General features: G+C 40.3%; 1 protein-coding gene across 1 annotated transcript in view; it reads right to left on the bottom strand.

Moving 5' to 3' along the window:
• The window catches only part of SPAG17 (sperm associated antigen 17), an 86,069-nt gene extending 73,963 nt beyond the window's left edge, over positions 1-12,106 (bottom strand). The window contains exons 1-3 of the mRNA XM_030953252.1: positions 12,014-12,106; positions 3,513-3,653; positions 2,673-2,732 (exon numbers count right to left, since the gene is read on the bottom strand). Of these exons, the coding sequence (XP_030809112.1) occupies positions 2,673-2,732; positions 3,513-3,653; positions 12,014-12,106 (294 nt within the window). The remainder of the gene's footprint in view (positions 1-2,672; positions 2,733-3,512; positions 3,654-12,013) is intronic.
• Between the last annotated feature and the right edge of the window lie 1,750 nt (positions 12,107-13,856).

Below are 13,856 nucleotides of genomic sequence, written 5' to 3'. Positions count from 1 at the left end.
TTGAAATCTTATGTTTGGTTGCTTATCCCATGTGAATATCAGAGATAATTCACATAAACCAGGTGGGATTAGAAGATCCTGGATAATGTAATTTAAAAGTCCTCACTATTTCAGATTCAATGAAGAAAGGAAAAAAATAAGAGACAACAGATACCAGCAGATATAAGGATGAGTTTGTTTTTTAACTGTATCAGACAAAAAGAAAGACTGAGCATGCAGACTAAGCAGCATTAGAGGTGAGGTATTTTAACCAATAGCATAAGAAGACTGTAGCCAACAAGCATTAATTCCTTTGTTTGCTAAAATATAGAGATAATGAAAAGCTTTGAATGACCTTGGGACCTCCCACCACCAAAAAGCCCAGAGCAAAGAAGGACTAACAGGATAAGGCTGGATCCATGGGTGGTGTTATTTTCTACTTGAACTCTCTCTCTCCCCCCTCTCTTCTAGTTCTTAATTAATTTAAAATAAAATCTGTACCATTTACTTTGGCATATGGTCTTGTTTGCGCCTTAATTTGGGCAGAGGCATCTTTCAACAATCAGATCTTAACAACACTATCATATTTAGTAGTGGCAAAATATCTTAATTACACGATGTTATTAACCTTGTAGAAAATGGACCCAACAAACAGGTGCATAAACAATAAAAAATACACACCTTAATGATAAAATACATATATTTTTAGTTGTAGCTCTTGTTAGAAAAATTGTACATGATAAATTATGAAATCTGTTGATATATTACAGGAAGCATAACATATTCCCTTTCAAATATAAGGGGAAAAAATTAACTCCTCAGCACTTTTATGAGAGAATCAGTCTATCATCATTCAATTAAATGCTTAAGTACAAAATTACCAAGCGGGACTTCTACCCCCATCAAGTCATAAAAGAGTCAGAAAAGGTGTTGGACACCTACTTCTCCTGGATTTGGAAATCTTTTAGCTACATATTTGTAAACCCTGCCCTAAGCCTTTTCACTTTGTACAATAAGAGTGATATGAGATACAAAACAATGAAATTATAGAAAGCCTAAGGGGAATAACTTAGAGCAGACAGCAGGAATTATTTTAGTATGATATAATTAGCTTGCAATGCAACCCCTGCATTTCAGTGGATGCAAAGTGTAAGACCAGTGGCATGGGTAACTATATTAATACTAATACCAATAATAACCACATTACTATGCATGTCATTAGTCCCAAATTCACACACATGTTACATGTCAGATGTCCAAAGACCACTGAATGTCATGAAACAATGCCTCTAAAAATGAATATGGAAACTTGTAGAAATGGCAGCACATTGAATCCTGCCACAGAGAACTGTATGTGGCAATGATAGAAATGCTCCTCTCAGAAGAACTTTTCACAACCCTGTGTTTTGTGCTAACCTTGTATTTGTTTACCTTTGCTAGTGGAAGCAGTGAAAGCTTTGAATGTTCAAACTGCACATGGAATGTATGTGAATATTCAGGAACAAATTCTGCCCAAGGAGGTGGGATCTTAATGCTGTGGCAACATGATCGATCTTTTAATTTGCTACAGCCTGAACGGAAACTGAGTCCAAGCAAAAGGTCAGAACAGGCATTTTATATTCTGTGTTAAAGGAGGGGAGGAAAAAAATGTCTTTGAGGAGTAAAGTAAGTAGCTAATGAGACACAGCACTGACAGCTGGAATTTAACAAGTGTCCACTTCACAAGTAAAATTGCTCTTAGTAATTAAATACAGGTATCATACAAAGCTTCTGCTTAGAGCTAGACTTCAAAATCATTCTGTCAAGCAGGACTGAAGAAGTTTTTCATACCAGGTAATATAAGGGAGAGTTTGCCTGGGAGGCTAGTCCTAAATGAAGAGGGTTAATTGCATCAAATTCACAGTCCTTTCAGTGGGAAATAATTCCAAAGGGCCTTGTTCAGATAGTAGCCTGGCATTACTGAAAAACAGACCGCAGCTAAAAAGTACTGATATAAAGTCCACCAAAACCTGAGACACATAAAAAGTTTACTAGTCATTGCAGAAATAGAACACAAACAAACTCTTTTTAGAGGGATCCAAAATTCTTTATACTCCAGGCCTGTAAGGACCATAAAACTCTACCTGCGAAAATTTTAAACAATCTTCTAATTAATCACAGGATTTTATCACCTCTCTCAAGCTGTAAGTAAAACATTAACAGGGTAGGAGGAAGTACTCTTTGTGCTAAGCATGACTCCAAACCCTGCTGACATAGCCCACTAGATGAATCAGGCTACATCAAACTGAGATTATCATGGGTACCAGCACACAGAATAGTGTTTCGTACAGGGGACTGCATACCCATAAATGAAGGTATAAGTTTCTAAATTATTGGGAGAGTCTGAGACAGAAGAGTCTGACAGGTTTTCCGTAATTTGAGACATCACCATCAAAATATGACCACGTAACATATCCTTCAATAACGAAACTCTTATTCCTGAAAACAGATTTTGATCATCACCTACTCAGCAGTCTGACAGAATGTTGCTGGTATCACAAAAACAAAGCAGTTTAAGTATCTAGATGGTTGAATGTTTTTACCAGCTAGAGCCAACAAATTTGCATTTACTCAAGAATGTATAACAAAATCACACAGCTCTACACACTTCAGTGTAAAAGAGTACTGACTCTGCAACACCTGTTTTAACCTACCTCATGGTACATAGGCACATCCTTAGCCCTTTTTCCCTTTGGACGCCCAGATTCTGCGATCTGCAATAAATAAAACATTCATTACCTGAAGTACTTTACTCATTATTCCCTTTTACAAACACTAGACCCACACTCCAAAACAGTGAGGAATCATCTTAGGGCAACCCTGTACGTTAGGGAGGGAGTTTTTTTGATCAGCACCTTTAAGAAAAGTCTGTAACAAAACTTAATTTACAGGGAGCAGAGCAGCTTACATCATAAGCTTTTCTTTTCCTATTTTTAACTCCTATGAATTAGAGCAATGAAGCTAGTAAGAAGAGAGTAAGTACTATGAGGAGTGGATGAGGGAGCTGGGGCTCTTCAGTCTGGAGAAATCCATTTCTCAGGGGAGACCTTATCACTTGCTACAACTCCCTGAAAGGAGCTCGTAGCAAGGTGGGGATCAGCCTCATCTCCCAGGCAACAAATGACAGGACAAGAGGAAATGGCCTCAAGCTGTGCCAGGACAGGTTCATGCAGGACATCAGGAAGAATTTTTTCACAAAAAGTGTCAAGTGTTAGAATGGTCTGCCCAGGGAGGTGGTAGAGTCACCATCCCTGGAAGTGTTCAAGAAATGACTAGATATGGTGCTTAGTGCTGTGCTTTAGTTGACAAGGTGATGTTCGAAGGTTGCACTTGATGATCTTAAAGATCTTTTCTAACCTTAATGATTCTGTGAATTAGTGTAATTTTTGAAACGTCCACAGAGTGGTTTATCATTACCACAGACCAAAGAAGGCAGGATCTAGAAGTGACATCTACAGTTTGGTTCATTATTAAAAGTTACTTTCTTGAAATACCTGTTTGTAAAGGTCTTCAGATGTTACCACACTGAAGAGTTTTCGCAGTGGCACCTGCACAGCAAGAGCCAGAGCCTGGGTGTGGATTTCATCCTCAATCTTGGTCCCGACAACGAAACTGATGCTAGGCTTCCAGTCATCCTATATTCCAAAATAAAATATTTAACATATTAAAACTCCTGCCAACAAAAGTCCTCTGCAGTTTCAAAGAATAATCTTGTAGAGACGGCTTTATGTCACTTTAAGACATATTAAAGATCACTGTATTAATCGCTGAAATTGCATGCAACTCGAAAAAGCCCCTATTAGTTTGTCCCAATTCTTTCTGCCATCAGGTGGCAGCATTATGCTACGGAAAACACAAATGCCTACTAACAGCCTTAAACCTTTTCCCATGCAAACGATGCATTAGCATCTCACAAAGATGTACTAACTTTTAAATGGGATTGCAGATTTGACAGTTCAGGTAGCAAACAAGAAGAGAGTTTTGAATATATGTATTATTGTGATTATTTGATGTAGAAAAAAATTAGCAATTTCCAGCTCCCTCATCCTGTGAATTAGATAATGCCCAGATACTATTTTCTGTACGTCGTAGCATTATTTTTATGATGTTTTATGAAGGTATATTTATGCATAGTATGGGTCTTGCATGGTTTCACTAAATATTCTGAATCAAGAAAAATTACTTACCAATAGCAAGTTGTACACTACAATATTGATAAGTTAAAAACACTTGCAGTTTTCAATCATTTCCAGTAGCATGCACATTATTGTAATGTAAAAAAATGTTTTCAGCACTGAAAAAATGCAGAACAGGAGAAGACTGAAACACTTTAGAGAGGTACATCCACAAAAGCTTAAAAATTATGTAACTTAAGCAACTTTTACTGGTTACTGTCTTTCACATTCCTACTGGAATCCCTTTCACAGAGTGAGTCACTATCTCCAGCATGTCTACATCTCACTCTCGAGTATTCTTTAACAGCATTAGTGTTGGCTGAACTAGGAGCATTTGTAATGGTTGTGATGTACAGGATCACCCTTTTTTTTCAATGCATGTCTGCATGTGTAAACTACAAGGTTACCAACGCAACTGCATAAAGGTAAACATGGAAAGGGATTCAGTCAGATCAAGGCAGTCCCAGGACAGTCACATTAATCAGAGCAGAGTCACAGTCCAGTGTGCATCATAGCAAAGAAAGACTTTACGAGATTTAAGATAGGGTGGTGACTTTAGGATATTGAATATTTTAATATATTTATATTACGTACAAAGTTCTTGTAGAACAGGAACAAAACCTGAGCTGAGTTATGGTAAAGTGAGGAAAAGGACCATTCTAAGAAAAAGATTCAGATGGTAAGAGAAGCATCTTCTTTCAGTTTTATAGTATCCTTCTTCATTTGCTCCTTTTCTTAGCTTGTGAAAAGCCTGTGCAAATGTTTGCAATTTGAGTAACTGATGGCTTGGGATGGGAGAAAGCCACAGCTGACTTAAGTTTCAAAACAGTGCATGTTTGTATAGTGGGAAATGGTTTGCCAAACACTCAAGGTAACAAAGGATATCATCACATGAGTATGCCCCATTTTTCTAACCACAGAATATTCAGAAAAACAAAAATGATGTAAAGATCACCTGGGTCATTAAGTGAAACTGCAAGTAGCTAAAGATCAGATAACTAATCCAAAAGGGTGCCTATAGCTCCACACATCATGAACTTCCTTGATGGTTTATTGCAGCGCAAAATAAACTTCAAGTTTTTTAAATCATGAAGTGCTAGAGAGATCAAGCATATCTTCTCTGATGCTCTAGGAGTGTGCAAATGTGGTGGAATTTATGAGTGTCCAGCTGCACTAGGGCAGCAGACACTGCTCATTGGAGAAGTGGCAGCAGTAGTGGGGACTGCATCAAGTACACTGAATTTCATTTTGCTGTTTGAAGTCTTTCTGCCTAAAGCTGCAAGATAGCTACTGGTGCACAGCACTGTGAAAGAGCTCTAGGTATTCCAATATTGTCAACATGCACAGGAGTTGCAGCTAATCTGGATTAAAACTATCACTGTATACCTGTCAAGAGTTGGACAGTAAACTTCTGTATTCTTTGAACAGGAAGTATTTAGATGCCCATGCTTGTGTGGAAATGCATAATTTCCTAGGCTCTCAGAACTGAGATTGAAATGCTCTCATGTGTCAGTATCGTGGTGCTCCCAGTGCTGACCAGCACACACAGAATCTTTAGAAAAACCATCTACCTGTGGCATGAGCTAATGGAGCAATTGTTATCACTACACTGCCCACTTCAGTGGGGACCACCAAGAGAGGGAAACAAGGCCCAGTAAGTCTCACAGAGAGATGCTGACAGCTTAAGAGCAGCAAGAATCAGGAATGTCAGGTTCTACTCAGGATCCTATGGTAAGCATGGTCCAGCAGAGCAATACAGAGCTCACTCCCACAACTTCCTGCAGTTCTTCATATATATATATATACATATTTATCAGAGAATTCTAAACCCCTGCCTTATGCCTTCTTTAGTTCCTCCTTAACATACTAATAGCTTGCTGCCCACAAATAAATCCTGCTTAGGACCAATTAATAACACTGCAACAACAATGTCCGTGGAACCTGTTTTCCTTATTGTCCTCTCTCTTCTTATTTTTCCACCCCTTGGTCACAACCGTTCCTAGTTAATTTCTCCTTCCTTTTCCACTCTCTTTTCCTGAGCTACATCACTTGTCTTAATGTTTCCCCCACCTGTGACTTGCTCCCCAGCTCTCGTCCTCTGTCTCTTGGTTCAGCTAGTCTCCAGTTTCATTATCGGATCCCACTTCAAGCATTCTCCATCCTCAGATTCCTTCTCCAAATTCTTATTCTCTAGCCCATATAATTCCCAGGCATTTTCAGAGTTTTGGTTGAGCAATGAGACCTGCCTTCACAAAAGTACTATAAGCCTCTCTAAGAAAAGAGAATTTTCCTTGTTTCACTGTGGTGCCCTCCTTCTCAGCAGCCTGTGATAAAGCAGCAAAGCAAAACATCAGGGTAGGTCCTGATTGTGCAAAATTAATATTTAAAAAAACACAACAGGACTTATGCCAACAAAATTATCCAACCCCAGATTTTTTTTATCCAAGAAGAAATTATCATCTAGTGGGCCACATCTCACATCTTCTTCCCACTGGAAATGCTCTGCTTCAAAGAAACAAGGTGATAAATCTGCTCCACAGAACAGCTATGAGAATATTCATACTATAGGCAAACCATTGGCTAATACATTAAAATAAAATACATGGAATGAGCCTCTACAAGATAACTGAACTGGTAGTGAAAATTATAAACTTACTTAATTCTACAGAAGTATATTCAGCTCGATACAAGGTTTTTGCAAAAAAATCAATTATAATTAGAGACAGCCTATACCTCCCTAGTGCTAAATGAAGAAAAGAAACAGCTTTTCTTTAAAAAGTGCAACACCTGGGAATGGGAGCTGGAAGTAGCTAGTAAATATCCAAAGTAGGAACACACATCTTCACAGTCAATAATGATCTAGACTTCCTGGAGTCATTATTGCATGACATCTATTTCTAGACTGACCAGTTTTGAAGCCCTTAAAGATCATTTTTCAGAAAAGCTGCACACTGAGAACATGAATTGAAGACAGTAGTCAATGTGCAGCATAAATACACAGCTCAAGGTGTTCAATTGATTGGACTATTTTCTGAGGTTAAAAATCTAATATTTTTGCAATACTGCCTTTATATTATCAATCCTGTAACAGTATCCCTAATGTTCAAGGCACTGAAAGGACAGAGAAGAAACAGACTCTGCTTCTACAGCTCACCACCTAAAATCACAACATAAAAATGTGAAGGAAAAGTAGTAAAATGTATATGGTTACTCTAAAAATATTTTCTCCCTCAATATACAACTGCTCCTCTACTTAGTTTTATTCTTTCAAATGTTATTGTAGTATGAAGGCTTGAGAAAGGATCTGAAAGAGGACAGATTAGTGACCCTAAGGCTACCTCAAATGACATTCCCAGCTTAATGAACAGGATAGAAAAAGCCATAAAAATAACTACTGGAAAATCATGGAAACAGTCTAGGGAGGTTGCCACTGAGAATTTAACATGAGCACTACAAACTGCACAAAGAAGACCAAAATGCAGGGAGCAGATATCCCACAGAATCAACAATGCTGGTTCAAATGTGAATTTAAAAGAAAATTGAAGGTGGAAATGTGGCATTGGCAATTGAATATTGCTTAAGCAATCTGAAACAAACTCCAATTAAGGGCAGGCCAGATCACTTTCACTGGAAAACATCCAGTGACAACCACTGCTACAAATGACATTGTCCTGGTTTTAAAACTCCTGGCCATGTAAAGAGTTGAAATGCACCAAAGTCTCTCGGTGCTAGAAACAACCATCTGTGTGGGAAACTTCTATGTCCCTCAGCTGGAGAGGCTCCAAATCCGCAAGATCAACCTAATTCTGGAAGCTCCATGTAAGCAGCAAATGGCTGTCCAAAATCCTTGCTTTCACAAAACACAGAATGTGCCTCATCTTCTCACGATTTTGCTCTCAAGGCTCCATTGTGTTCCTCTGTAATGTGATTTTTCCCAGCTCTTAAAACACAGTACACATAGCCTGTATATCTTCATCACAGGAGTATTGGAATAGCATAGGTCTGTTAAGAAAATATCTAATTTTAATTCACATTGAAGAAAAAAGCAGATGCAGCACACAATTTTTTTTCTTCCTTTTTATATGTATCTTGTTTTCTCTGCTTCATTTCCCAGACACAAAAGGCCAGCTATTCTGGGGAAGACAGTTGAACAAGTCAGGTATATTGTTTATTTTTTCAGTACCAGTTTCTAGATCTCTTTGGCCAAGAAAAGCATCAAGCAGCCATCTTACCCTCCTCCTATTTCCAGACAATCTGAGTATATGTAATTTTATTTTTGCGGTACTTACTGCTGTGGGGTTTACTGTTTTTTTGTTTGGTTGCTTCTTTGGTTGTTTGTTTGGGTTTTTTGGTTTTTTTTGCCCACTGTGTGTTTGTTTTGTTTGATTGTTTGGGTTTTTATTCTCTTAGGACAACAACCGGTAATTTCATTTCATTACAGCAGAATTTCAAATTTACCTGTAAGGGCTGAGAAGAAACATTTGAAAACTCAAACTCAAAACATCTGAGCATCAATTAGTGATTTATGAACAATTAGAGTCGTAACAACTCTAGCTAGCACTCTTTACTTTCAACAATGAGGGAGCTTGTAAACCAGGAAATACAACTGGCATTACTCAGAAAAGTTGTTTATCAGGAGTTTTGCAGCCTTAAGGTGACATTTCTGCTTGGAAATCTGCAGACCTACTTCCATTGCTGATGACACACCCACATCTACTAATGGCTTTTGCTCTTAAGAGCCTGAGCTTTTGCTGTACAACATGGGCAAGTGAGAGAATATCAAAGCTCAGCAGAACGTTAGTTTTTCTCTGAAGATGAAGTAGTATAAATAGCAATCAAAAGAGGAGCCATCCTATTCAGAACATTTTTAGAGGTTTCACAAGATTTTAAGTTCAATTTTCAGGCCCTAAAATGCCAACGAAATGAGAGAAATCATACAGATGGAAAGTCAGCACAGAACATGGCTTACTGCTGCTATGCTTAGTTACACTAGTTAATAAGAACAAATAATAAATGACAGTTATCTCAATTAAGGGATGTATTTGCCCAGAATTCACCATTCACTTAGCAAATATCACCCTTTAGCTACTTAACACATGCAAAGTTTAAAACTACTTAAGAATCTTAATTTATATTTTGCAATTTAATTCTGTAGCGAGCCCAACCAAAATAGATTATAAATATCTGAAGGCAAATACAGTTTGCAACTCCACGTTCTTTTGCATAGCACATTGCAAACAAGAAAGATAGACATAAACTATAATGTGAGCCTCTGGAAAATCCATATTTCCTCTGTATGTATTTTTAAGTTGTGTGTTTGCCAGTTTTCACAGTGCATTTAGTAAAAGCAATTATTTGGTTAGTAAATACCATTTAAATCATATTTTACTTAGTATACCCATTCATAAAAATCTTAACAGCACTGGTAAAATGCTTTTCATAGATTGAACTAATAAAATAGTGTAAGTCATAAACACATTAAAATGTGAAATTTCACCACTTGGTCTATCTGGTACAATTTAAAACCAGTTGTAGCAAATTCCCTTTGCCTTCAAAAAAGGGAAAGAATATTTTTCAAATTGATACAAGCAGATCTAAATATTCTTTATATATGAATTATGAGGAGAGACATTTATTTACTTGATAGGAGTTCCTGTCATCTCCCAAATCATTTCCGATACATATGGTATTTCATATACAATACTGAGGATGAGTAAGAAATAAGTTTTGTGCACTATGTCTGGTGAGATCTAAAATCCAAGCTCTTCAACACTCTCTTTTACAGACTGCTTTCAGTTCCTGAGCTTTAGATATCTGGGTTTAAACTTTGTATGTTGCATGATTACTGGGGTAGGGCGAGTGGGGCGAGGGAAAGTGTGGTTAGACTATTTGCAGAATGAGATTTGATTTCTAAAAATCATGTTTATCCTTTAATAAAAACCCCTATGTGATTAAGTAGTTAAGATATTCAATGCTCTCTGTGTTCAAGAGGAAGGAATTAAATTTGGCAGCAGAGCCGTACTTGTGTCAAAGATTTGCTTTTACAGAGCATGTTTATTTACATTATGTACACCCACATTTGGCCACACTTGATGAATCTTGATTCACACATGCTTAGAAGAAATTTGCTGGCCTTTGACAGTTTTGCACCGAGTGTGCTCTTGCCCACGACTGTAAGAGCTGAATAAGAACCCTCCTGCAGTAAGAAATTTCAGTGGCTGCCCAGCATCTCAGAAGCCTGAGTTTAAGCTGACCGCAGCAAGGGGACAGTTTTTCCCAACTTCCCAAAGCTCTGTCTGTGAACAGCACAGCAGGGAAAGTTAAATTAGCTTAACTGGAACAGAAAGCAGTCAGACAATACCAGAATTATGGAAACACGGAGTCTCAAGTCAGCCCCCATGGGTACAGGAATTATGATAATCTTTAATTAGTTGATCACATACCTTTCCCAACAGAATTTGTTCCCCGTTCAGTGAACATTCAACATTTTTTTTTCCATCTGCCTCAATGAGTCCAGAATAATACCAACTTTGACATTTCCTAACTTTTGAGCATTTTTTCCCTACCTTTAAAAATACTTCAATATAATGGTTTGCATTTAAGAAATGTAATAAACTATGTGTAGAGGCAGCAGAGCATACAAAGCACCTTGTTCAGTGAATTAATTGCACAATATCCATGGCCACAATAAACACCACCATAAAAAACCATAATCACTAATTGGCACCTTGCTAGTAAGCACTGGAGGAAGACAGGAACAGAGTAGGTAATGAAGATTGAACCTTCACCCCATTCTTACGCTTCAGGGATGTTTCCGTGAAGGGAAGAGACAAGATTCACAAGTAAGAAAGGGCTCAAGCATCTTAGAACTCTACTGAAATATCTGTGTCCTAGGGAAAAATGGGAAAAAACAGCCTAAGCTATTAAAAAAGTGGTCTTGTTTGCCTAAACTTGTATTATATGGTTGCTACCAAATAAAAGTAAAAGCAAGTAAATATTTAAGAGATTTTTGGACATCTGCGGCCTTTTCAGGAAAAGCAATTAGCCAGTTTAAAAGCCTCCTCCTGAATTAAAAGTTCCTCATATTTAACAAGTGCTGCTGGCATATTAAAAGAAAAAAAACCAACAGAACACAAACCCACATCAGCTAAAACACAAAACTGCTTTTTTTTTTTTTTAATTAGGGCACAACAGGAACCCAGAAAACAAGGAAACCTCGGAAGCAATTTGTCTCACTTGTAAGAAGCCGTGCTAGATAAACACATGTGAGATAAATATTATTGTTTGCTAAACTACCGCCCTATTTTGAAACCAAATTCTCTCTTGCAAGTCAAGATTTATGAGAATTACATTGCTTACACAGAACCTGGAAACCTAAATATGCCTTTAGATCCTCACACTCTGTAAAAGTAAAAAAAAAAATAAAAAGGAAAAAAAAGTGCCTTTTAGCTGCACACACTCGGGCAGGAAAATTACAGCCTCACATTTTCAACGCTACAGTTAATGCTGTGTCAGCACCTCCATCAAACCTCGTTGTTCAGCAGTTTATAAAAAGTTCACTCCGAGCCGAAACTTGGCACCCAGAGCCCAGAAAGGAAAGTGCCGAGGAGAGGAGGAGCAAAGAAACCCGCAGGGCCACGCTGGTGGCGGGGGGCAAAGGGGCCGGGGGGCTCCGCCGCACATCGGGACCATTCACGGCCCTCCCGGGCCCCCTGGGCCTCCGGCAGCCGCGATCCCCGGGCCAGGGAGCGGCCCGAGCTGCCTCCGGCCCGCTCCCCGCTTCCCCCGGGCCGCCGGCTCTGCCCCTCGGCTGCCTTCACCTCCTCGAGGCGGGCGGACACCAGCGCGGGCTCCCAGGTCGGCAGCACGGACACCGGCGTGTCCCGGCCGGACTTGGGCTGCTTGGGGCCCATGGCGGTGCAACGGCGGCAGCGGCAGCCCCGTCGGCCCCACGCGTCGCCCCGGAGACGGCGGCTGCGGGCGGAGCCTGCCCGCCCTGGGGAGCGTTGGGCCCGGCCGGGGCGGCCGCGGAAAGGCGGGGGCAGCTGGGGCTGCTCAGCCTCGGGAAGGGACGCCACCAGTGTCTGTAAAAGCGGTTGTCAGAGCATGGAGCCGGGCTCTGCTCGGTGATGCCAAGGCACAGGACAAGAGACAGCGGGCAGAAACTGATGCCCGGGAAGTCGCACCTGAATATGAGTGCGAACTTTGCTGTGCGGGTGGCCGCACACTGAAAAATTGCTCCGGGAGGTTTTGGGATCTCACTCGCTGGAGATAGGCAAGGAACCATCTGGATGCAACTCTGTGCCATGTGGTTCTTTGCTTAAGCAGAGAGGTTGGACCAGATGATCCACTGTGGTTTTTTCCAACCTGATGGATTCTGTGCATTCTCTTTGGGTTTTTTGGGTACTTTCATCATAATTTTTGAGACAATGGAGCAGCCTTCATCACGGCCACCCGAAGGAGAAGCCTCACAGAGGCTGCGTGGGGAGTTCTGGGGTGACACAGGCTCACAGGGACACCAAGTGACAATCAAATCCCCAGGGCACCAAGTGCCACATCAAATCCCCAGGGCCACACGGCAGCACCCTGGCAGCTCTGCCCCTGAGGTGGGGGAAGGAGCGAGCTCGGGCCGGGCGCTGGAGCATGGCAGAGCGGCGAGGCGGGGGCCGCGCAGGTGTGGGCAGCCAGGCCAGCTCCCAGGCCCGAGTGGCTCTCCAAATACTACCATATGTTACGGCACTGGGACCAGAAGGGGAGAGGGAGGCACTGTTGGGAGAAAACAGGAGAGCTGCCAAGATAAAGAATTCATTACAGAGGAGTCATGTCGTGATCTCACACTGGAGACGAGTGAAATATTCTGTGTGATTTAACATTTGGTGAGAATACCCCAAACCACATGCTGCCCTTCCCCCACCCCCTTATACCGACCGGGGTTGCTCAGAGCCTCCAAATCTTTATTTTATTTTCGTCAGAGCTTAAAACCCTGCTGTGCAGTGTGTTACTGCCTTAGTCAGGATTTCATTCTGGGATGATACTGACCTGGTGTGTGTGCTGTATAAAACACCTTTCATTATGCAGCTTTAGTGAAGGAATAGGAATTTAGCTTCATAGGGGATGTAACAGGCAAATCTCTCATCTTTTTAATTTGCAGAAAGGTATCTTCCCAGCATTTCTAAATAGTGATACAGTTGTTAACATGGGAAAGCTGCACAGTAGATTTGCCAACATCCATTAACATTTCCCCCCAACCCATCTCTTGGCTGGTATCCATTTTTTCTCTTTGTGAGTTTTTCTTTTGTTGTCCACAAAAAACAAAAATCAGGCTTACCTTGTTCAAAGAAACAGGCTGCATGACATTCCCACCATATCCTTATTCTTCACTAAAGTCTTGGATACATAGCCTGTGCCTGCAGAAGTGTACTGACAGGAGTATGGAAAAGAGAAATGGGGCAGAATCTGATGTAGCAGCTGATGTAGCAGAACAATAGAGAGGTTTGGGGTTGAATGCACAGATAATGTTGCTAAATATCCTAAATATGAACCACCCTTCAGATTTTTCATGGCTCAGTTTTCAGGAATAAATATAAATTTCAAGAGGAGCGACAGGAGAGGGTTGTGCAGCCAGATCTCGATGGTGTGGCTGGAATGTGCATTACCATGAAT

This window comes from Camarhynchus parvulus, chromosome 1, assembly GCF_901933205.1.
Source record: "Camarhynchus parvulus chromosome 1, STF_HiC, whole genome shotgun sequence".
NCBI lineage: Eukaryota > Metazoa > Chordata > Aves > Passeriformes > Thraupidae > Camarhynchus > Camarhynchus parvulus.
Note: the sequence above shows the minus strand (reverse complement) of the source record. Positions and strands in the feature narration are given on the sequence as shown.